General features: G+C 41.2%; 1 protein-coding gene and 1 pseudogene across 1 annotated transcript; both read right to left on the reverse strand.

The window, feature by feature from the left end:
• LOC114027569 overlaps positions 1-23051 on the reverse strand; it is an 80900-nt pseudogene that overhangs the window by 33958 nt on the left and 23891 nt on the right.
• On the reverse strand, positions 3874-21280 carry LOC114027788 (serine protease inhibitor Kazal-type 1-like). Its single transcript, XM_027841935.1, has 4 exons — positions 21119-21280; positions 10496-10521; positions 8063-8166; positions 3874-3998 (listed from the first exon to the last, which is right to left on the reverse strand). The coding sequence occupies exons 1-4, from the start codon at positions 21171-21173 to the stop codon at positions 3953-3955; spliced, it is 231 nt and encodes a 76-aa protein (XP_027697736.1). The 5' UTR covers positions 21174-21280; the 3' UTR covers positions 3874-3952.

Consider the following 23051-nt stretch of genomic DNA (forward strand, 5'->3'; position numbering starts at 1 on the left):
GGCATATGGCAACTTGTCAGAGGATATGGGAGGGGATGAGATGAAGCTGACAAGTAGAAGTTTGGGCTTAGCAAGAAGAATCACCATCTCATTGTCTGAGACTAGGGGAAAGGGGAGAGTGGGAATAATGTCAAGGAATTTTTAGATGAAGAAATGAGAATGAGGAAAAGACATGTCAAATGACCTCAGTTTTCTCAGTAAAGTAAGATGTGAGATTGTCAGCTAAGAAAGATGGGGAAGGAGAGAAGAGGTTCAGAAAAGCTTTTGTGGGGATTGAGATAGGGAATCAATTAGGCAAGAATAAAAATATTACTTTGCCACAATGATATTATATAACTTGAATTTAACGTGTACCCACTCAGCATAGCAGTATAGATGGAGGAGGTACATGGTGCAAATAATTTTTGGCAAGGTAGGAACAGTGGGAGCAGAAGAGGCAAAGGATTTGAGAGTAGGGGTCAATGTAGAGTTGAATTGTCTAACTTTCAGGTCAAGATTGGTGGGGGAGGAAAGTGAAGTGAGAACCTGAAAAAGTATTGTGAAATAGAGGCACTAGAGGTCTCAATGACATTGAATAATGGGTTTGGGAGGGATGAGATCTAGGAATAGATGAAATGATAGGAGATTATGGTCAAATGGAGCTTTCAAATATTAGAGCTTTCAATCAGGGAAGTAGAACGCTTGTGGAAAATGGGGAGATCTGATGTATTACCATTCTTATTTGGGGCTCTGGTGCAGTGAAGGAGTAGGTCGTGGAATTTAAGGACAGTAAAGAACTGGGAAGGTAGAGAGTTTGAGGGATCATCAATATGGATATTGCAGATCCTTAGCAAGAGATGAGAACAACACTGAGATGGTGAACCAGATGCTGAACTCCTTATGCAAGTAAGAAGAATGACCTGAGCATTGGTATATAATGCTACCATGATCTGGATTGTATACAAAATTTTAATATTGTTAACTTCAACAGAGAAGAGGTTGAGGAATGATGGTGGTAGAAGGAGAGCCTAGAAGTTGCGTAGGGAGCAAGAAGTATTCTGACACCTCTCTTAGGATTGGTGTGCGTAGGTAAAGATATGGGCACTAATGGAGATAAGGGCTTAGGATGTAATGTTATCAGGTGTGGGAGAGTAGGGAGATAGTTCTCACTGAGGCCTAGTAGATGGAAAGGGTGTCAGAAAAAGAGGTCTAGGACAAATGAATATTTGTTCACTGTGGAATGGGAATTGCAGAGGGCAGAGTGCAAGGTGTTCAAGGATTGAAATGGGATATAGGTGAAATAGGGTAAAGGAAAATGGATATGAGAGAACAGGAGGTGAGAATTGAGGATGATTTTCTCCTTTGTGGACAGTGATTGATTAATACAAGGACAAGGAGAAAACCAAGTATGTGTGGGGGAATTATGAGCCATAAGGGTAGTGGTGGATGGTATATGTAAAATAAAGCTTACAGTCTCCAAGAGTATTATTGATGAGCAAAGGCCAGGAATACAGGGCAGTAAAGTAGTACAGTAGTGTTAATGGTCTCTCAGTGACTTGCCCTTGACCATAAAGCTAATAATTGCCAGAGATAGAAATTGAACCCAGATCTCTCTGATTACAACCAGAGTTCTGCATACCTAGAAACTATTGAAAACATGGAGTATGACCATCCAGTGCTTGTCTGGGCTTGGTGTGTGACCTTGGACACTGACTCTCTAAGTCCCAGTTTTCCCATTTCTAAAATGTGGAGATTGATTCAATGATTCCTCAAGTCCCTTCAAACTCTCAAATCCTAGAAACTCAAGTTATGGTTGATTGTAAACCGTGCATCTGAAGGTCATATTAATATGCCTCCCTGGTTACTTCAGGGCCCTTGAAGTAAGTACAGTAATGGCTTGCTACTAATTTTTTAGATTTAAAAAAATGGTTTATAGTAGTGGAGTCAAACTCACCACACATTTTGCAGATGAGAAAAGTGAGGCAAGCAAGGTTAAATGACTCACCCAGGGTCACATAGGTACTAAGTGTTTGAGGCCAGATTTGAACTCTGAATCCTCTGACATCTGCCTTCTCCAAAACTAGGCTGTGTGCCAGATTATATCCATATTGTCTCTCCTCAGTCACTATGATGGAGTTATAACTTATTCCCAAGTCCCAGTCTTTTCTCCTTCACCAGTGTCCCCATGTTTCAGCAGCAGGTCTAGAATGGGTATTCCTTTCATCTCTTCTTCCCTGAGCCAGTCTGGTCACATTTGGTCCTTATCCTCAGGGGAAGATGAGGGGAACAGGTTACTAGAATCATTAGAGACCCTTTCTGGATAAGGCATTAGCAGTAAGCCCTGAAGAAATTAGGTCTACTTCTATGTGTTCTTTTGCTGCTGATTTCTGATCCTCATTGTTAAGAACCACAGTGATAGAGTCACTGCATATCAGCAGATTTGTAAAACTCCTCTGAATATTTTATTTGGTGGCAAATGTGCTTTGGCAGAGGGCAGCAGGCACTTGTGGTGAGTTAGCTATCAGTCCTGACCAAGCTGGCCAGCTCCTGGTTGAACTCTATGTCTATTGCTACTACATGGCACAATGAGGAGATAGGCCTGGACCTGGGAGGCTTCAGAAGAGACTGTCACGTGCCCTTCACTACAATCTTGCTTTTTGTTCTTAATTAACTTCAGTGAAGCAAGTTCCCATTAGCATGAGCTGTATTACTCTCTGTCTTGAACCTCGAAATGAGGGTTTGAGAGAATGAAATGATCATTAAAGGCAAGTCAAGAATATGTCAGCTGTTTTGGTGTAGGCTTGAAAAGGAGTTCCTGGGAGCTCTCAGAGAATCCAAGGAAGTCCTCCTTTGGCATTGTAGTGTACCTCCAAGCCATATTTGGGTTTTGTTTCCTGAACTTTTTATCTATCATCTTCCAGCCCTGTTTCCTCTTTTATTCATCCATGACAATATCTTATCTGTTTTTTCCCCCTTAACTGATCCCCACCAGAAGGCTCTCCATCATGTTTTCTCCCTTCTGTTCCTGGATTCCCTCTAATGATTATTTCTTTGTAACATGCAATGAAACTTTCAAGGAAGTTGGGGAGGAAAAATCACCCATTTCCTTTAATCATAGTGTCCTTATTGACAGGATGATATAATGAAGACATCAATGGATTTGGATTCAGACAATCAGAGTTTGAATCTCATCTCTGTGAACTAGCCTTGTGATCTTGGGCAAATTGCTGAACCTCTCTGATCTTCCATTTGTAAAACGACCAGTTAACATAAAATGATAGGATTTGAATAAATGGTCTATAAGGTTCCTTCCAACTCTAAACTACTAGGATTCTGTGATCTCCCCATCCTGCAGGTAAATCACTTCTCCTTTCTGACCTTCAGAATTCTTACCTATAAAATGAAGATGGGAATATTTGTGCTACATAGAGGTAATTAGTGAGCACTGAATGACATAAAGTATGATAATTATCTCTATTATTATAAAGCCCTATAAAAATGTAAGCACTTGTAGTGATCTTAGTCCCTGTTCCCAACCCCTTCTCCAGATCTTGTCCATTCTTTTTTTTTCCTTCTTAAAAGAAGATGTATGATTTATCATTATATGGAACCTCTGGTAAGTAACTCTTTTTACCAATGCCAAGTAAGCACATTCTCTGTTTTTCATAATATTGGAGCATTGCCTGAGGGTCTGAGAGGTGATATGTCATACAGGTAGTAGGGGTCAGGAGCAGGGTTTGAACCCACACAGGCAACAGGGGGGCTTGAACCCACAAGGCAATAGGGAGTCAGGGGCAGGATTTGAAGTGAGGCAGAGGCCATTCATCTATACACAATGCCATACTTTTTTTCTCCAACATTTTTTTTTATGAGAAATCACATAAACAGCAAAAATCAATCTTATACATTTATTAAAGAATCAGGCTGGTCAGCTATGATGCTGTCCCACTGGGGCCCAGGATATTTTAGTTCCTCAGCACTCCCCTTCTTTTTGGATTCGGACAGGAACATCTCTTAACCTGTAGAAGAAATGAAAAGATAGAGCAGTATGAGACTGCTCTATTACAAAAATCTAGTCCTTGAAGCAGGGAAAATAAATTCTGTCTAGAAAGTCATTATTAGAACAATGGTGAGAAACAACATTAGAGTAGGAAGGAATCTTAAAACACAGAATTTAAAAGTTGAAAGGTTTCTTAGAACAAAGAATATCAGAAGATTAGCTATTTCATGAATGTCCAGATTTTATTTCTCAGAACCTTCTTTTGAATCAACCTCTTGGAAATTTCTGCTCATTGCTTCTTTTTTCTGCCTTTTGGGGCTAAGAAGAACAAAGTACATTCTTCCTTCCTTAACAATCATTTCCATATTGAAATACAGTGATTAATATCCCTTTCCATATGCTTTTCTACCCAATCCGTGTCATTTTCTGGTCTCTGGATTAAATCCAGAGATTGCAAATGTCATATTATTGGTGGATTTTTTTCCTCTGGATAAGATCAAGTGCAGCTAGGAAGCACAGTGGATAGAGGTGGGGAGCCTGGAGTCTGGAAGAATCGAGTTCAAATCCAATCTCAGACACTGACTAGCTATGTGATCCTATGCAAGTCACTTAATCTCTGTTTGCCTCAGTTTCCTCATCTTCAAAATGACTAATAATAGCACCTTCCTCCCAAGGTTGTTGTGAGGATCAAATGAGGTGATAATTGTAAAGTGCTTGGTACATTACCTGGCACATTATGGGTTCTATATAAATGTTAACTATAAATACTTCTAAGTGACTCAGAGTCCCACCATTCTTCCAGTCCTCTCTTTCCCCAGGACTCCTAGTTCCTACATGAATTAAATCCACTGCTATGCTAGGACCCTGGTCTCCTTCAGTTTAATCACCTTAATTATTGCTTCTGCCCTATATATTATCTACTCTTTTTTTTTTTAAAGAAAAATGTTACATTTAAAATTTACTTAGAGAATATAAAACTAAATTTGCTTAGGGACTATAGATTACTTACTTTTGATGCGTAACATATCATAACATTTTCATCACCCTGAATTTGGACTGTCAGTCTAGTCAGGAAAAGTCTAGCTAAGAGTTCTGGACTTGGAGTCTGGGAAATTTTTTTCCTTAATATTTTGTTGACTATTTCCACTTCCTTTGTAAGGCTATGTCTTGTTTTATGCTTTTAAAAACATGATTCTCAGAAGGGTTCCACCACACTGCTGAAAGGATTCATGACACAAACAAAATTAAGAATCCTTGATTCAGACCTTTACACAGAACTTCCCAAAAGGTTCTAGTTAATAGGAAAACATATGTTTAAGATAGAGGTACATTTTACGCTTTGTGTTCTAAGGTCATTTCCAGCTCTGACTTTCTGTGTTCTATGAGTTGATGATTTTACCTTGGAACCTGGGTGGATTTCTAAAAATCAAGGACACCTTGTTTTTGTTTGTTCCCCCTAAGGCTGATAAAGATGTAAGTTCATGTCAAAAACTTAGCCAAACCATGGGAAAACTACCAAATGATTCCAAGTTCACTTTAGCAAGATTTGTAAATGCATTGAAACCGTCAGTCACTTGGAATGTCTCAAGATACCAAACCAGGCCCAGGAAATGGGAGTTCTTCATAATCCCTCACACTGAGAGACCCAAGTGTGGGACCAACCTGGTGTATCAGGCTTGGGTAGTTCCCTACTATCCCAGTCCCCAGTAAGGAGGAGGCCTCTGATGGAGGACAAAGCTAGGGTAAAACTGCAGGATAGTTTGGAAATGTGTCCTATGCAGGGAAGAAATTTAGGTCTTAATCCTCAATCTCAACCTTAGCCCTCAGATTCCATAGTCTCAGCAGGCACAACCCTCCCTTGGCCCTTTCATCAAGTTATTCCCTGGTTAGGGAAGGTCCTCCCCTTTCCTTAAGTTGGTCCAAATCATATTCCTCCTTCAAGTGTCCCCTTCTCCACCTCCCTTGCTCCTCCACAACTCACTGAAGTCTTCCTCCTTTGACCTCCTTTGTTGTTGTTAATGTCCTTCAGTGCTTTCAGTCATGTCCTACTCTTCATGACCCCATTGGGGGTTTTCTTGGCAAAGATACAGAATAGCAACTGGAGCAGTTTGCCATTTCCTTCTCCAGCTCATTTTACAGATGTTAACACTGAGGCAAACAGGGCTAAGTGACTTGCCCAGACACACAGCTAGGAAGAGTCTGAAGCCAGATTTGGTAGCTGTTAGGAAAGAGTAGTGAACTACAAAATGTGGATCAGATGTGCATTATAGCTCTTTTGCTAATGATCTGTGAGAGCTTGAACAAGTAAATTATCTTCACTGGAATTCAGTTTCCTTTTCTTTAAAATATAGTAGCTGTCCTGCACAGTCTATGAGGTCCCCTCCAGATGTGGTATTCTATATTTTGAGGAGTCTTTCAGATTCCATTTAAGTCAATTCAGCAAGAATTTATTAAGCCCCAGCAGTGTGCTAGGAACTAGGAATAAAAAAAACACACCAGACATAAAAGAATCCTTGCCCTCAAGGAGCTTAATCTTTTTGAGTGAAATTCAAAATGTTTACTCAGTAAGCACAAAGTAATTGGTTGTAGGAATGGGGAGAATGACTCAACAATTGGGAGGATTGGGAAAAATTACCTACTTCATGTAGTATGTGCTAATTGAAAAAGAGCCTTGTTGGAGCCAGGGAGTCCAAGAGGCAGAGCTGTGGAGGGATGGCATTCCAGGCATAGGGTACTTCCTATGCAAAGGCACAAAGGGAGGAGGTGGAATTTCACATGTAGGGAATAGCAAGTAAGTCAGCTTGGCTGAGATTAAGGGTACAAGAAGGAGATTAACTAATAACAAATCTATGAGTGTACACCATGTTATTTAGCCCTCCTGATTATTTTATTATTTCAAGTGTATGTGTCTGGCATCTCCAGCTAGAATGTTGAGAGCCCTTGAAGAAAAGGAATATACCAAATGTTGGCCAGAGAATATGGTGGTAGAGGGGAATCAGGGTTTAGATCCATGGGCTTTGACTTGGAGGCCTTGCCCTAACCCTTAGATCCTTGAGCTGTGCATAAGCATCCCCTTTGGGTAACAGGCATTGAGCTACTGATGAGAAGATTATAGAACACAAACCTCTAGCTCTAGATAGGCGTTCAGGGAAGAGCACTTAAAGACCATCTGGTCCAAATTGTCCATTTGACAGAAGAGGAAACCTAGGCTTACAGAGGGGAAGTGACCTGCCCAAGATCATGAAGCAAGTTAGTGGCAGAGTTAGGACTAGGTCCCAAGTTTCCTGGCTTTAAGACCAGGATTGTTCCCCTTGCCCCTCCATGTTGTAAAATGAACTCAAGGGAACTCTTTATGAGAGACTCCTCACTGTCCACTTGTACTCTTCCTTGATGTAATTGTAGTGGTGACCCAGTTTACATCATCTGCACTCCTCTCTCACCATTCATTTGGCCTTGCTAATTATGTGGAACTTGTTCACATCTAGACAGATTAAGTAATTAGAGGCATCATTGTATTGTAGAAAGAGCAATGGATTAGGTGCTAGCAGACCTAGGGTTGAATCATATTTCTGTAACTTATTACAGAGACCTTGGGCAAGTCAGCAACCCCTCCCTCATGGTCTCTGTCAAATGAAGGTTTTAGATTAGATCAATGTTTTGTTTTGTCTTGTTTTTTAAAATGTGTGTTTGTGTGTGTTTGTGTGTGTGTGTGTGTGTGTGTGTGAGAGAGAGAGAGATAGAGAGACAGCGAGACAGAGACAGAGAGAGAGATGGACCTGTTTGGCAGTATGGCAAAGCTAATGGACCCTTTTTCAGTTTGTTGCCTATTTTCATAACTGAAGGAAATGAGAAATTTCAGTTTAAGGTTAGTGAAAATAATGAAGTTATTTTTTCCCATCTAAGTTCATGGACTCCATGATTATTCTACTGTCTAGTTTGCAGGGGGCCACCCTGGTGACCCCAGTTAAGAACTCTACTAGATGACTAGATGACCTCCAAGGTCCTCTTAAGGTCCCAGTTCTAGGAAGTGAGAACATTGAGCTTTTAAATGTTATCTCTAAAGAAAATCATGGTGGTACTTACTTATTTTCCTGACAGAGCATGCATTCATTGCCATAAGTCTTTCCATCAGTGCCACAGACAGGAAGATATATTTTGTAGCATCCTGGGAAGTCATTGCAGACAGGCTAGAAGATTAACAAAACAGATTGATTCTCCTACTATATCACAGACACCCAAATACACAGAGCTTCAGAGCTGGGAGGGGTCTATACCAACCATTCAGCCTATCAGTCAATAAACATTTATTAATCACGTATTATGTTCCAGGCACTATACTCAGCACTGAAGACACAAAGAAAAGTAAAAGACAGTTCCTGTCATCAAGTTCTTGTCAACAAACAATTAAATACAGCTAGGTGGCATACTGCATAGAGTGGCAGATGTGGAGTCAGAAAGACTTGAATTCAAATCCAGCCTCTGATACTTACTAGCTGTGTAACCTTGGGCAAGTGACTTAAATCTGCCTCAGTTTCTTCATCTATAAAATGAGCTGGAGAAGGAAATAGCAAATCACTCCAATATCTTTGCCAAGAAAACCCCAAAAAGGGGTCACAAAGAGTCGACATTACTGAAAATGACTCAACAACAACAAATTATATAGACTACATATAGGATAAATTAGAAATCATCAACAGGGAGAAGGTACTAGAATTAAGGGGGATTGGGAGAGGTTTCCTGTAGAAGATGGGATTTTAGCTGGCACCAGTGCTTAACAGGGATTCCCCTCTCCAGTGTGTCTGACAAAAATTCATCTAGCCTTGGCTTGAATACCTCTACTGTGCTTGTGGATTCCTTTAGGAAAGAACATCCACTCACACAAGGCTGCCATGAAGAATCTGTTGTGGAGCTTCTCTGACCACAGATGACCATCATGGTTAGGTTAATATAGCTCCTTGACTATGGGATGTTTCCTGTTGAACAACACCTCCCAACTGGTCTAGTTGGTGTTCCTCAGGTTCTACATTCCATCTCCTAGAACCTCTGTATCTGTGCAGAGGCTGCTCCCCGGGCCTGAAATGTCCTCTTTTCTCATCCCATTTGGCATCCCTACCTCCCTTTATGGCTCAACTCAGATAGGATCTTCCACATGAGGCCTTTCTTGACCTCTCCTTATTAGTGCCTCTCTTCTTCCTGAAGTTACTATGTATTTACTTTGGATTCTGGAGTTACTTATCTGTGTAAGGTAGAATATAAACTCTTTTGAGGGCAGGTATTGTCTTTATTTTCATCTTTGTCTCCTCATGGCCAAGTACAGTGCCTGACCCTTTTTTAGGGGTTGGGGGTGGGAGTGACTTGTGATGTCATTGGTACATGCAGATCTGTTACTGTTCTGTGATAGTTAATTATAATCTTAGTTTCCTGGGGTTTCCCCAAGGTTAAGTGGAAGCTACCCCATGATTAGCCATAGGTAAGGGTATTATATGCTATCAGGGCAGTGATCATGGGATAGTTTCCACTCAAAGTCCCCATTTCTGTAGTGTTTTACAGTTTGCAATGTGATTTGGCACACATTCTCTCTTTTGAACCTCATAAAAGTTTTCCAAGGGAGTGAAAGCAAGGGTTATTTCCTCCAATTTTACACAAAAGGAAATTGAGGCCCAAAGAACAGGTCAGTGGAGAGAAGTCTAGTGCTCAATACTTTCAGGTAGTACAGAGAAATATCCCCAGGAAATGCTCTGGGTCTTATAATCTGAGGGCCCCTATCCCTTTCAGAGATCTCTCCTGTCTATTTCTGTTTAATTTTTTTTATTAACAAGCAGGTTTTCATAATCATAAAAGACACTGAAATGATCATTGATAAGAGAAAGAATACAATCTCTGAAGTTTGCTTCATTACAGAGAATGTCATTGAGTCTTACAACAGGAGAGCTAGGAGAGATCTTAGAACAAGTAACTTAGAACATTCAGAGCTGAGAGGGACTTCAGAACAAGGAACACAGAATGTTAGAGTTATAAGCCTGCTTAGGACATAGAACACAAAATGTCAGAGCATAGAGCATAGTGGATCATAGCTGGAAATGAGAATATAGAACATGGAATGTCAAGCACAGAACACAAAAAGTCAGAGCTAGAGGGGACATATAGAATTGTTGGAGCTAGAAGGGTCCTCAGAATGTCAGAACAGAGAACACAGTAGATAGAGCAGGAAGGGAGCCCAGAACATAAGACATGGAATGTCAGAGCATAGAACAGAAAATGTGAGAGTTGGAAGGGATCTAAGAACATAGAACACATAGATTGTCATAGATCATTTTGTCCCGTTTCTTCATTTAATTGTGAAGGAAGCTGAGGTCCAGAAAGAGGAAGTAACTTTTGATCTTAGGTAATAGACTGGTGTCATTCTGGTGCTGAATGTCATTAGGTGCTGAATGCTGAATGGATTGTGAGAATCAATGGTCCTTTCACCATGGCATAGGAAATGTTTTAAAATGATAAAGTAGAAGCTCTTCTTACATCTTGGATTTCAGCTCGTGCAGTATCTAGGAAACAAATTTTAAAAAGGTTAAGTTTGCCTTGTCTGTAAGACAGATACTTTGGGGGTGGGGAAGGAGAATAAGGGAGCCAGAGGAGTCCAGATTACAGCCACAGCCTCTCCACCCACCCCTTTGTGTCTCTGCAGCATGATGGATTATCACACTGGTCTTCCCATAAACTCCAGTCCCCTGAAATGTGGTAGAATTAGACAAAAGTCCAGTCAACTGAACAAAGATACAGGTATTTTTCTACCCATTATTTCACTTACAAGTCCTTGGCTCTGGGAATCAGGACACCTGGGGCTTAGTCCTTTCTGTGCTAGTCAATCACTGTGTGACCTTGGACCAGTCTCTTTCTGTCACTGCATTTCACTTTGCTTTCAGTTAAACTAGATAATCTAAGGGTTCCCTTCTAGTTCTTTCACTTCATGTTTCATGATCAAAGGTCACTTTCAGCTCTAACAGTCTATGTTCTACAACCTATGGTCTATATTATTCTTTTTTTAAGTTAATCAAGTTTATTGAGATTCTGTTGGGGAAGCTGGAGTCGGGTACAAAGATAAATAAGACAAGAGATCTTCCCATGAGAAAAGATAGAAATACAAATAAATACAAGGCAATGCAAAATCTGATAAGTACTGTGGGAAAGGCCTAGACTTCTTGGAGAAATGTCGTTTTGGACATAGGAAGGCAGGGTATTTCAAGCAAAGGAGATTGAACAGTCATAAAAATGAGAGCATGCTTGGTGTCTTTGGATAATCACCACTCTCTTAAAGGTTACTAATAATCTCCTGACTACTAAGTTCAATGTCCTTTTCTCATTTCTTATCTTTGATCCTTGATCTCTTTATGACACTTTCAATGTTGTTGACCATTCCAATATCCCAAGCATTCTCTCCTCTCTGGGATTCCATGGCATTGCTCTCTCCTAGTTTTCCTCCTTCTTGTGTGACACAGCTCCAACAAATCTGCTTTGTTGCCTCATTATACACATCCTGAACCCTTTGAGTGAGCATACTCCAGGGCTTTGTCTTGGGCTCTCTTCTCTCTCAACATTCTCTCTCTTAGTGACTTGATCAGCTCCCATAGGTTCAATGTCATCTCTTTGCAGATGGCTCAGAAAACTACATAGCCAACCCTCATGTCTTTTCTGAGCTCTAATTCTATATCATGGACTGTCATTAGACACCTAATCCTGGAAGTCCCATAGCCATCCTCAGTCTTAACACTTCCAAAATGAAAAATTCATCATGTTCTTCCCCAAATGTACCCTCCCTCCTACTGTCCCTATTTCTATCTAGGGCACTACCATACTTTGAGGCAGCTAGATTTACAACCTGAGAGTGTTCCTAGACTTTTTTTTTTTAAAAAAACCATTAATTTGATCTATATAATTAGTTTGCTTCCTTTCTCTAATCATAAATATTCATAATTAAGCTACTGGTTACACTCTTAGGGAGTGACTGGAGCAATTCTATCCTAGACAAAAACGTGAAGTGACATCACCTTTCACTGCCCCTTTTTGGGGGTCACTTTCAGTTTTATCGATACAATGACCTCATCGGAAAGTGCAGGCAATATATCACATTAGTTGCATCTCCCTTTGCCTAATTTTCTCTCCAATACTCAGTTTCCTGGTTTGTAAAGTAGTAATAATGATACTTATACTACCTGCCTTGCAGGGCTGTTGTAAATGCAACACTTTGCAAATAAAAATATTCCTTCATAGGATCATAGGCATAGAGCTGGAAAGGACCTCAGAGAGTCTAACCCACTGATTTTGCAGATAAGGAAACTGAGAACCAAGATTACATAGTTAGTAAATGGAAGATTTGAACCCCAGTCCTTTTATCTAAATCCGAATTGTTGTTCTTGGCTGTCTTCACTAAAACCTTCTTCTATTGACTCATCAAGGCATGAAATAACATTTGAAGTTCTTGAGGGCTATGTTAGGAGAGCACAAACTTTGGGAGGTCATTTCAAGCTACTAATGCTGTAATCACAGAAGGAGTGTTTGTGGTCTGATCAATCAGCCTAACTAGTTGTGGGAATGCTTATCCCCAGAAGGATGGTTCTTAGAAAATACATATTTTGGCCATCTTAACTCATGAAAGAGTCTAGTAAGGTGTCAGTTGGTTGGTGTGGGGAAAGATGGGGCAGCAAATTTGCTCTGGAGGAGGGAGAATCCATATGAAAGCAATCTAAGGTCTCTAGAAATCTTAATTATTGCCTGAGCTCTGTGGACAGTTGTTTTCCTTTGTAAGAGAATCACCTTTCCATCTGGCTTATTGTGTTTCTCAGAGGTTTGAAAAGGAGTCCCAGAAAAGGTAACTCATCTGGGAGAAAAATAACCCCAATTCCTGGACAGACTAGGAGTAATCCAAAACCCTTGTTACTCCCTATCCACCAGAAATAGGATTGAAATACTTTAAAAGCAGAGCATTTGGTGGAAGAAGACCCAGGCTTCAGTCATGGGTCTGTCCTCAGCTGTATGAGCTGGGATCAGTTACTGGTCTGTTCTGGACTTGAGCTTGCCCATTTGCAAAATGGACATAGCAACCTTTGTTCTATTTATTTCAAAGGGGCTGGGAAGAGGCACTAATTAGGTGGTAGATCCAAAAGAGCTTGAGAAAGTATAAAGCATTGAATGAATACAAAGTATACTTATTATTTAACAAGTATTTTTTCTGATATCTTTTTCTTGAGTGTGGATAACTTGGAATACAGGTTGGGGTAGCTGAAAACAGACCGGAACTAGAATTAGAGACCTAGGGTTGAAGTTTGGCTCTGAAACTGACTAGCTGTGTGGTCTCAGGTAGGTCACTTTTCTTTCTCCTAAGGCTCTGTTTCCTCTTTTGTAAAATGGAGAAAATAACTGTCTCACAAGGTTGTTCAATCAATCAAGAAGTATTCCTGAAGTTCATGTCTTATGTTAGGAACTATTTTAAGATACAACACACGCTCGTCTGTGCTCTCAAAGAACTTATGTTCAAATGGGGGACACAATGTATACATATAGAGTTATATAAAGGATACAAAAATCAGAGACCATGTAACCTTGCACGGGAAGGCACTAATTGCTGGGGACATCAGGACAGACTTCAGCAGAAGTTGACTGAGTCTTGAAGGAAAGCAGGGATTCCAAGAGATAGTAGTGAGGGAGAGCATTGTAGGCACAGTGAACAGCCAGTGCAAAGGAATAGAAACGAGATGAGATGTGTGGTGTGAAAAGAGTCCAAGAGTCCAATATGGCTGGCTTGTAGAGCATGTGGAGGGGAGTGATGTGGAGAGTGGAGAAACAAGGAGGGGCCAACCTGTGAAGAGCTATGGAGGGTGGGCAAAGGAATCTTGTATTTGACCCTAGAGATAACAGAAAACCACTGGACATGGTTAGACCTGTGCTTTAGGGAAATCATTTCAGCAGCTGAATGGGGGAAGGACTGGAGAGATGAGAGACTGGAGACCAAGAGGAGGATCAAATATTGCAGTGGTCAAGGCTGAAAGGGGATAAGGGTTTAAATGAGGGTGGTGACTGTGTAAGTGCAGAGCAAGGTGTGGGCTCCCTGTTGGGGAAAAGCCATAATACACAGTAAGAAGTGAAAAGCCATTCACTTAAACTCTGTGAAAGGTGGAAGCCAGGACATGGTGACCTGTCGAAAATCATGATTTAGATACTGAATCATAATTTAGATACTTAGATATTGTGACTGATGAAAGTTATAACTCGGACACAGTTCATGTCCACTATATGACCAGTACACAATTCTGCATTTGGATATGCAACCATCAACATTGGTGTAGGAAATGTGGTTGGGAGTGTTGCTTCTGCAAGTCTCTCATCAGGGTGATGAGTAACTCCTGTAGCTGTAGGCTGTTGATAAGGAGAATGGGAGCTGTAATTAGGGGCAGAGACTCATGTGGGGAAATTAGGCACTCTGGATAGGCTGTAAACCCTGAATGACCCAGCCAATGGGGAAACAGGGGAGGGAACTGGGATTTGGGCCTAAGAATAAAAAGTTTCCCTATCCCATCTGTAAGGTGTGCTCACACGTGGGACACTCTTGCTAGGCCGTTAATAAAAGTTTTTCTGGTTCACCAATGGCTTTGTGGAACTTCTGTTGCTAAGGTTGGTTTAATACCCAAGCTTGGCAATGAGCTCATCACTAAGCAGAAATCCAAATATCCACCAATCAGTAGTGATGTACTCTATGGCTCCCTTTGTTTGATTTCTGTAATTAGGACTGGGCTTTCCTGGGATTTTTGCAAGGATCCAACCTGTGGTCTGGCCACTGCCCCAAACTGAAGATTGTTAACTCTTGGTAGGGATCCACTATACTGCTCCCAATGTTAAGTAACCCAATTGATTGAACTACTACCTATAATCAATCTGGAACTCCTTGGTTTCTTCCTTTGGTATTAGACTTGTACCACCGTTTTTGGGCAGTGGGGGAGGCAGGCCCAGAGAGTAGAATGGGGTAGGAGATAGTTATAGGGTAACTGTTTGGGCTCAATAGAAGAGCTTTCTAATAAGAAAATCTGTCTCCAAAAATAGAATGGACAGCATTGGGAAACAATGAGCTTCTTGTCATTGGTGTTTTTGAAGTAGAGATTGGGTAATTCATTCCTGGGATATCTCAGAAGTTACTTTTGGCCTGGGAGAGAGCATGGGCTCAATGTCCTACAAATTTGTTCTGTGGAGTGGGGTTTAGACTTGTGATTTCATCTGTGGAGGGAGCTCTCACTAAATATACTCCCTCAACTCATCCAGGACCTTACCTGCTCTGAAACTACAGTGCTAGAGAGTTCCCTGACATCCTAACAGTTAAGTAGATCTGGATTCAAATTCCCCCTCAGATACTTAGCACCCATCAAACCATATAACCTCCTCAGGCCTCATTTTTCTCATCTATAAAGTGAGGAAGGTAGGACTTGATGATTTCTAAGATCCCTTGATGATCCTGTGGTTACATAACAACCTGTGGATGTTAGAATTTTGTTAGAATCTTTGTTAGAAGCTAACAATTGGGGGGCAGAGCCAAGATCATGGTGGGAAAGCAGTGACTGTCTTGAGCTGTCTCCCAAAGCCCTCTAAATATCTAAAAAAATGGCTCTAAACAAATTCTAAAGCAGAAGAACCCCCAAAAAACAGAGTGAAACAAATTTCCAGCCAAAGACAGCCTGGATGGTTGATCAGAAAGGTATATATCTCCAGGCGGGGAGAGGAGCTCAGTGTGGGCGTGCAGGCTGCAGCCACCCTGGAGCAGGCTTCAGAGAACTGAATCGTGGACAACTGTGGTGGTTTCCAGACTTCTCAACCCAGGAACTCCAAAGACAACATGGAAGGTCAGTGGGAAAAGTCTGTGACTGTGGTGAGAGGAGCTATGTCTCAGCTGCAAGTCTCGAGCCTGGCCAGGGGCCATGGCTGTTTCCTGAGCTTCTGGCCTACAGCCTGAGGGGGAATCAAGTGACTGATCAGAGGAGTATCGCAAGGATCTCTTTACCAGTGCTGAGGCAGGAATCTCTTGCTTTACCAGTGCTTGGATCTGGGTCACAGTTCTGAGGGAGGTGCTGGGGCTAGGAGGAATACTGGTGTGGTGGAGCTTGTTGTGGCTGTGGAGAGGAAATACCACCTTGGAAGAACTGAAAATTTTACAGGTCCCTAGAAGTACCTCTGAAAACAACTGTACAAACCCCAAAGCTTGGGACAGTATACTCTTCACATTGGAAGCAGACTTTTACCTTAACAAAGAGTTTAAAACTCAAGTAATTGGCCAGGATCATGAGTAAGCAGCGCAAAAAGAGTCAGACTGTATTATCTTACTTTGGTGACAAAGAAGATCAAAACATAAAACCAGAAGAAGACAACAATGCCAAAGCTCCTATATCCAAAGCCTCCAAGAAAAATATGAATCAGTCCCAGGCCTTGGAAGAGCTCAAAGGGGATTTTAAGAAGCAAGTAAGAGAAGTAGAGGAAAAACTGAGAGTGATGCAAGAAAATCATGAAAAACAAGTCAACAGCTTGCTAAAGGAGACCCAAAAAAATACTGAAGAAAATAACACCTTAAAAAATAGCCTAACTCAAATGGCAAAAGAGGTCCAAAAAGCCAATGAGGAGAAGAATGCCCTAAAAAGCAAAATTGGCCAAATGGAAAAGGAAGTCCAAAAGATTACTGAAGAAAATACTTCCTTAAAAATTATAATAGAGCAATTGGAAGCAGGTGACTTTAGGAAAAATCAAGACACTGTAAAACAAATCCAAAAGAATGAAAAATTAGAAAACAATGTGAAATATCTCATTGGAAAAACAACTGACCTGGAAAATAGATCCAGGAGAGAGAATTTAAAAATTATTGGACTATCTGAAAGCCATGATCAAAAAAAGAGCCTAGATATCATCTTTCAAGAAATTATCAAGGAAAACTGTCCTGATATTTTGGAACCAGAGGGCAAAATAGAAATTGAAAGAATCCACCAATCTCCTCCTGAAAGAGATCCCCAAAGGAAAACTAGGAATATTGCAGCCAAATTCCAGAGTTCCCAGGTCAAGGAGAAAATATTACAAGCAGTCGGAAAGAAACAATTCCAGTATTGTGGAAACACAATCAGGATAACACAAGATTTAGCTGCTTCTACATTAAGGGACTGCAGGGCAAGGAATATAATATTCTGGAGAGCAAAGGAGATAGGATTACAACCAAGAATCACCTACCCAGCAAAACTGAGTATAATCCTTCAGGGGAAAAAATGGTCATTCAGTGAAATAGAGGACTTTCAAGCATTCTTGATGAAAAGACCAGAGTTGAATAGAACATTTGATTTTCAAATACAGGACTCGAGTGGAACATGAAAAGGCAAACAGGAAAGAGAAAATCATAAGAGACTTATTAAGGTTGAACTGTTTACATTCCTGCATGGAAAGATGATATTTGTAACTCATGAGACCTTTGTCAGTATTAGGGTAGTTGGAGGGGAAAAAATTATATGTACACATATGTAGATATAGATAGATAGATAGAGGGCACAGGGTGAGTTAAAAATGAAGGGGTCATATCTGGAGAATAAAATTAAGGGGTGAGAGAAGAATATACTAGGAGAAGGAGAAAGGGAGAGGTAGAATGGGGTAGGTTATCTGGCAAAAAAAAAACAAAAACAAAAAACAGGAAAGAAAAGGCTTTTACAGTGGAGGGGAAATGGGGGAAGGTGAGAGGGAATGAGTGAATCTTATTCTCATAGGATTTGACTTAAGGAAGGAATAACATACACACTCAATCTAGTGTGGAAATCTGTTTTACTCTACAGGAAAATAGGGGGGAAGGGGACAAGATAGTAGGGGAATGATAGAGAGGAGGGCAGATTGGGAAAGGGAGTAATCAGAAGCAAATACTTCTGAGAAGTGACAGGGTCAAAAGAAAGAATAGAATGAATGGGTGTACGGGATAGGATTAAGGGAAATAGAGTTAGTTTTTTGAAGCAAGTCTACTATGGAAGTGTTTTGCATAAATGCACGTATATAACCTAAAAAAAAAAAAAGAAGCTAACAATTGAAATGGTTCTTTAGTGTAGATAAAAGCCCTGTCCTCACAACAATCTCATGAAATAAGCAGACTGATGATTATTATTCCCAAGTTACAGATCAGGAAACTGAGGCTCAGAGGGATGAATTAAGTTGCCCATGGTCTCATAGCTAACAATCAGAGCCAAGAACCCAAGTCCGGTATCCAGACCTTAAGTTGAGAGCTCTTTTCACTACATCTTATCTCATTCTTACATCTGTCCTCAAACAACACAAGTAGCAGACTGTGGATGCAAAGGTATTGGTTTGGGGATCAGGAGATCTGGGTCCACATCCTGACCTAGTCACCAGCTGTAAGACCCTGAGCAATTCACTTAACTCTACTTTCTTTCCACGGTGTAAAATAAATGTAACAATCACTAAGACACTTATAGGGTTTTTAGGATCAAATCTTTCTTGTCACCATAGTTACTTTCTATAGTCAGAACATTTTTTCTATTGTTTGCTCATTTTCCTTCCCATTTCTTTCTTTTTTTAACTCTTTACTCAATTGGAAGTCTATTTTTTTTGTGGAGGGTGCACTGTCCCAAGCTTCAGGTATTTTGTGCAGCTGTTTTCAGAGATACTTGTAGGGTCCTGCAAGTTTTCAGTTCTTTCAAGATGGTATGATCTAAGGAGAGGTGTGCTTACCACTCTCCTAGCTGTGCTCTGGTCTGTGAGCAACCAAAAGCACTCTTTTCTGGCCTGGAACTGTGAAAAGGAGCCCCACTTCTCTGTGGCCATAAGCTCTAGTACTGGCAAAGCAACAGAGTTGTGCCCCCAGTGCCAGCAAAGAGACACATGTATTCTCCTTCTGACCAGTTGTTTGCCCCCCTTATCATCTGTGGGTGAGAGCTAGGGAAGCAGTCACTGCTGATGCTGATTCAGTGACTCTCAAGGCCTGCTCCTGGTTTCCTGGGGCCTGGTATGTGCTGGTGCAGTCTGCCCTGGATTGTGCTCCACTTTTCGCCCCAGTGTGACAGACCTTTCCTGCCAAACTTCTAAATTGTCTTGAGCTGTAAAACTGTTTCACTCCATTCTTTTTTGTGTTTTGCCACTCCAGAATAAGTGACAGAGGTAACTGATCTGGGGTAAGTCCCTACCTTCTTTCCATCATCTTGGCTCCAATCCAAATTCACTTGCTAGTCAAGACATCACCTTCCTAATGTAATTGGTCTTCTTTGAGAAAGAAGGACAAACAACAATCTGTGAGTAATAGTAGCTGCCTCACTGGGTACTCAACTGGCCAGTTCCATTTGGCCAATGCTGCTCCTTCCTTCCTTCCTTCCTTCCTTCCTTCCTTCCTTCCTTCCTTCCTTCCTTCCTTCCTTCCTTCCTTCCTTTCCCTCCCTCCCTCCCTCCTCACCTTCCTCTCTCTTCTCTTGCTCTGCCCACATAGGGAGTCAGGCCCTCACCTGTGGGTGCTCTGCCCAAAGGAATATAAATTTTGATCACTGAAACCTTAAAAGATATCTTGGGATTTACAGGCTAGGTTTCTTTTTTTTTCTCATCCCTACTTATTCATTCTAATATATATATATATATATATATATAAAATCTATTTATAATTTTTTTAACTGGGACAATTAACTCTTTTGCCTCTTGTAGTTTCATGTATGATTTTTTGAAATACAGCATTGGAAGCTCAGGCTTTGATAAAGCCCATTGGGATTCAAATGGAGCTCCTTGACCATACCTTAAACCCAAATCACTCTGGCTCTCATTGATTGGCAAGCAGTAGGTCCTAGTTCAAGTCTCACTTGCTCCTTTTTTGGGGTTTGATGGCTCAGAGTGAGTGTAAATAGCAATTATTTTTTCTGTTTTGGCCAGAAACCCGGAGGGTTTTCCCCTTCCAGACTGATTTTTCTTTTCTTTTGACTAGGTGAAAAAGACCATTGTTTGGCTTCATTTTTTACCTAGCTTTAATCAGTGAGTGAGCAGTGCCTAAGACAGACCGAGATCTGGGAAAGACCTTAGCTTGAAAAGGACAGGGTCTCCCACTGAATATGGGGCCATCTGCAGTTGTCCTCATCTATATCTTGCCACTGGACCCTTTTGACTCTTGAGCAGAGTGAGGCTGGTGACTTTTTGGAAACAAAGAACAAACAATAACAATAGCAATATTGTATTAGAAATGATAGCTATAGCAATAAGCCAAAAAAAGAAACTGAAGGAATGAAAACAGGCAATGAGGAAACAAACTTTGAATATAAATTAAAGCATACTTTAAAAAAATGGCTAAAGCACTTATAGGGTTTTAGGATCAAATGAAATCATAAAAACAATAGCAAATCATAGGTAGCATTTGTGTAGTACTTTAAGATTTTCAAAGCTCTCTACATGTTTGTCTCAGCATATCTTCATGACATCCTTGTAAGTTAGGTGTTATTATTATCCCCATTTTACAGATAAGGAAACTGGTTGAGTGACATTAAGTAACTTGCATGATGCCACAGAGCTAGTTAGTGTTTGAGGCAGGATTTGAACACAGGTCTTCCTGAATCCAAGAGTGCCACCTAGTTGTCTTCGTCTCTGTGTGTTTGTCTGTCTGTCTTCCTGCCTCTGCCTCTGTCTCTCTGTCTCTGTCTCCTTTTTCCATAAATGTAAGTCAAAATTCTCATCTAACCTCCTATCTAGTATAGGAATCCAGTCTATGATATCCCTGTCAATGTCCTTTCTCTATAGCCCAAACCCAGGTCCTCAGAGGTGCCGTCTGTATTCTGGGTCTTATAACCTGAAGATCTACATTCAGAGGTGGACTCTCCCACCTCCTAGTTGTGTTCCAGTTCACCTATCTAATGTCTGTTTTCTCCTTTGTGAAACAGGACTAAAAAAAACTCTTGTTCCCCCCCACACAGCATGGTCTTGAAAAAAGCTTCCAGCCTCAGGCACTCTCTTAATGCAGTTGTTTCACCAGCTTTGAGTCTCTATTCTTTAACCTTTAAAAACTCCCATGAGGGTGCAGCTAGAGTCAAATTGGGCTCTGGAGGAAGGGCTATCTGAGGGCTACTGGCCCTAATGTGAGGGTGGGATGCCCAAGGAGAAACTTACCCAAGAAGCAGCACAGAGTCAGGGAGATCAGCAGGACGATGCCAAGAGTCCTCATGATCAGACTTCTTTACCTCTAGCTGAAGCTGAAACTGAAAGATTTCAATGGAGAGCAGTAGGTGTCCTGAGTTCACAGGAGCCTAGAAGCATATCCTATATAGGGGCCATGGGCTCCACCTGCTGAATTACATCATGTTCTCAGGTGATCTATTGCAACACTCAAGCCCTAACCAGACCTCTTCCCAATTGCCTAACTTGCCTAGAGGTGGACTCTTTCCCTGGCCAGACAATTTCACCTGGCCTGCTCCCACTCAACCCCCAACTTCTGTTCTGTGTATGCCTAGGGCTATGGGTGATTCTACCTCTTCGTCCCTCACCCCCATTATATAGTGAGTAAATATATTTATGTCCTCCCCATCAGTCCCCAACCTTTCCCTCCTTCAGCCTTGTGTATCCCCTTCTCCCAGTCTCCCTTTTGTGTTTGTGCTCCTGGTCTCTGTCCTTGGTGTCTGGGTCCCTATTCAGTCTTCCTCCTATATGTGTTTGTGTGTGTTCTTAGAATCTCACTAGGGTGGTTTGTGTTCCATAGACTCCCTCATTCTTTCCCCCATCCACTAGGCTCTCATCCTTTGTGTGTCTGTGTTTCTTAGTGTGTGTGTATGTGTGTATATGTGTGTGTGTGTGTGTGTGTGACATCTAGTTGGTGAAGTAGATAGAGAACTGGTCCTGGAGTCAAGAAGACCCAACTTTAAATCTGGCCCCTGGCATTACTAGCTATGTGACCTTGGGTAAGTAACCTATCCTCTGTTTGCCTCAGTTTTCTCAACTGTAAAATAAAAACGCTAATAGCACCTATCTAACAGGTTCTTTGTGAGGATCAAAGTTTGCCTAGTGAAAAAAGTCTATTCATAGCAGGGCTTCATGCCCAGACCATGGTTCCTGCAGGTGTCTGTCTGAGGTGTGTTGAGCCAGTCCTGGGGTTTAGCTACAGCAGAGTTCATCCAGAGGGTGAGTGCAATGGGTTCTTGTTATGCCAAGTTCAGGGCGCAGCTTGCTTGCTGGGCCTTAGCTCTGGAACACAGGGTGTCTCCTGATAGCAAAAAGACAGGAGTGAAAAGGGAGAGGTGGCCTTGGCCTGGGGATCCTCACAAGTGAATGAAGATCTTCTGATCATCTCCCATATACTCACAAGGAACTTACATGGTCATAATTTATTGATATCAAGACAAAGGGTACAATTGGCATTGTAGGATCATATATTTAGAGTTATAATGGAACCTAGAAAACATTAAGACCATCTCTCTCATTTACAAATAAGGAAATTGAGGCACAGAGAGGTCAAGTGACTTGCCCAAAGTCACACAGAGAATTAGGGCCTGAGGCAGCATTTTAACTCAGGTCTTCCTGATTCCAAGTTTAGCACTCTATCAACTGCTCCATCTGCTTTCAGACACATGCCAGTCTGTGACACAGCTATTCAGATCTCTCATGTCCTAATATGGGACATGCTACATGCTCAAGGCCAGGCCTGATCCAGACTATTCTGGTAGTGAGGTTTCAATATTAGGATGTAATGGGACACAAATAGGTAATCTAAACCTTAACATAAGGAAGTTTTCTTAACAATTGCATGAAAAGCATATTCAACAAAGATTTAGCATTGATTCAGTTGGGCACAGTTTCCTTGCCTCTGCCATTGACATCATGCCTAATCAGAAGCATGTCTGAGTCTTGAAGAAGGAGCTCCTGACCCTTGTGGCCAAGATTTTGTACTCAGGAGACCAGGGAGCCATGTCAGTGGTCTGAAAATTAATCCCCTAGATGAATTAAATCTTGAGGATGGGTTTCATTACCTTTTAAGGAAAAAACTAAGCTAGCCTACAAGGGGATGATATTGCTGCTATGAAGGCTTGGCACATGCTAAGTCTAACCAGGA

This window comes from Vombatus ursinus, unplaced genomic scaffold (genome assembly GCF_900497805.2).
Source record: "Vombatus ursinus unplaced genomic scaffold, bare-nosed wombat genome assembly UNPS02014863.1, whole genome shotgun sequence".
NCBI classification, from domain to species: Eukaryota; Metazoa; Chordata; class Mammalia; order Diprotodontia; family Vombatidae; genus Vombatus; species Vombatus ursinus.

Bases quoted from the DNA above. Each gene is read 5' to 3' on its own strand.
- LOC114027788 (XM_027841935.1), bottom strand. From the start codon at position 21,173: ATGAGGACTCTTGGCATCGTCCTGCTGATCTCCCTGACTCTGTGCTGC. The intron at 8,167-10,495 runs GTAAGAAGAGCT...TTAATCTTCTAG, and splicing joins CACGAGCTGAAATCCAAGAT to CCTGTCTGCAATGACTTCCC. The intron at 3,999-8,062 runs GTAAGTACCACC...TTTCTTCTACAG, and splicing joins ATGCTCTGTCAGGAAAATAA to GTTAAGAGATGTTCCTGTCC.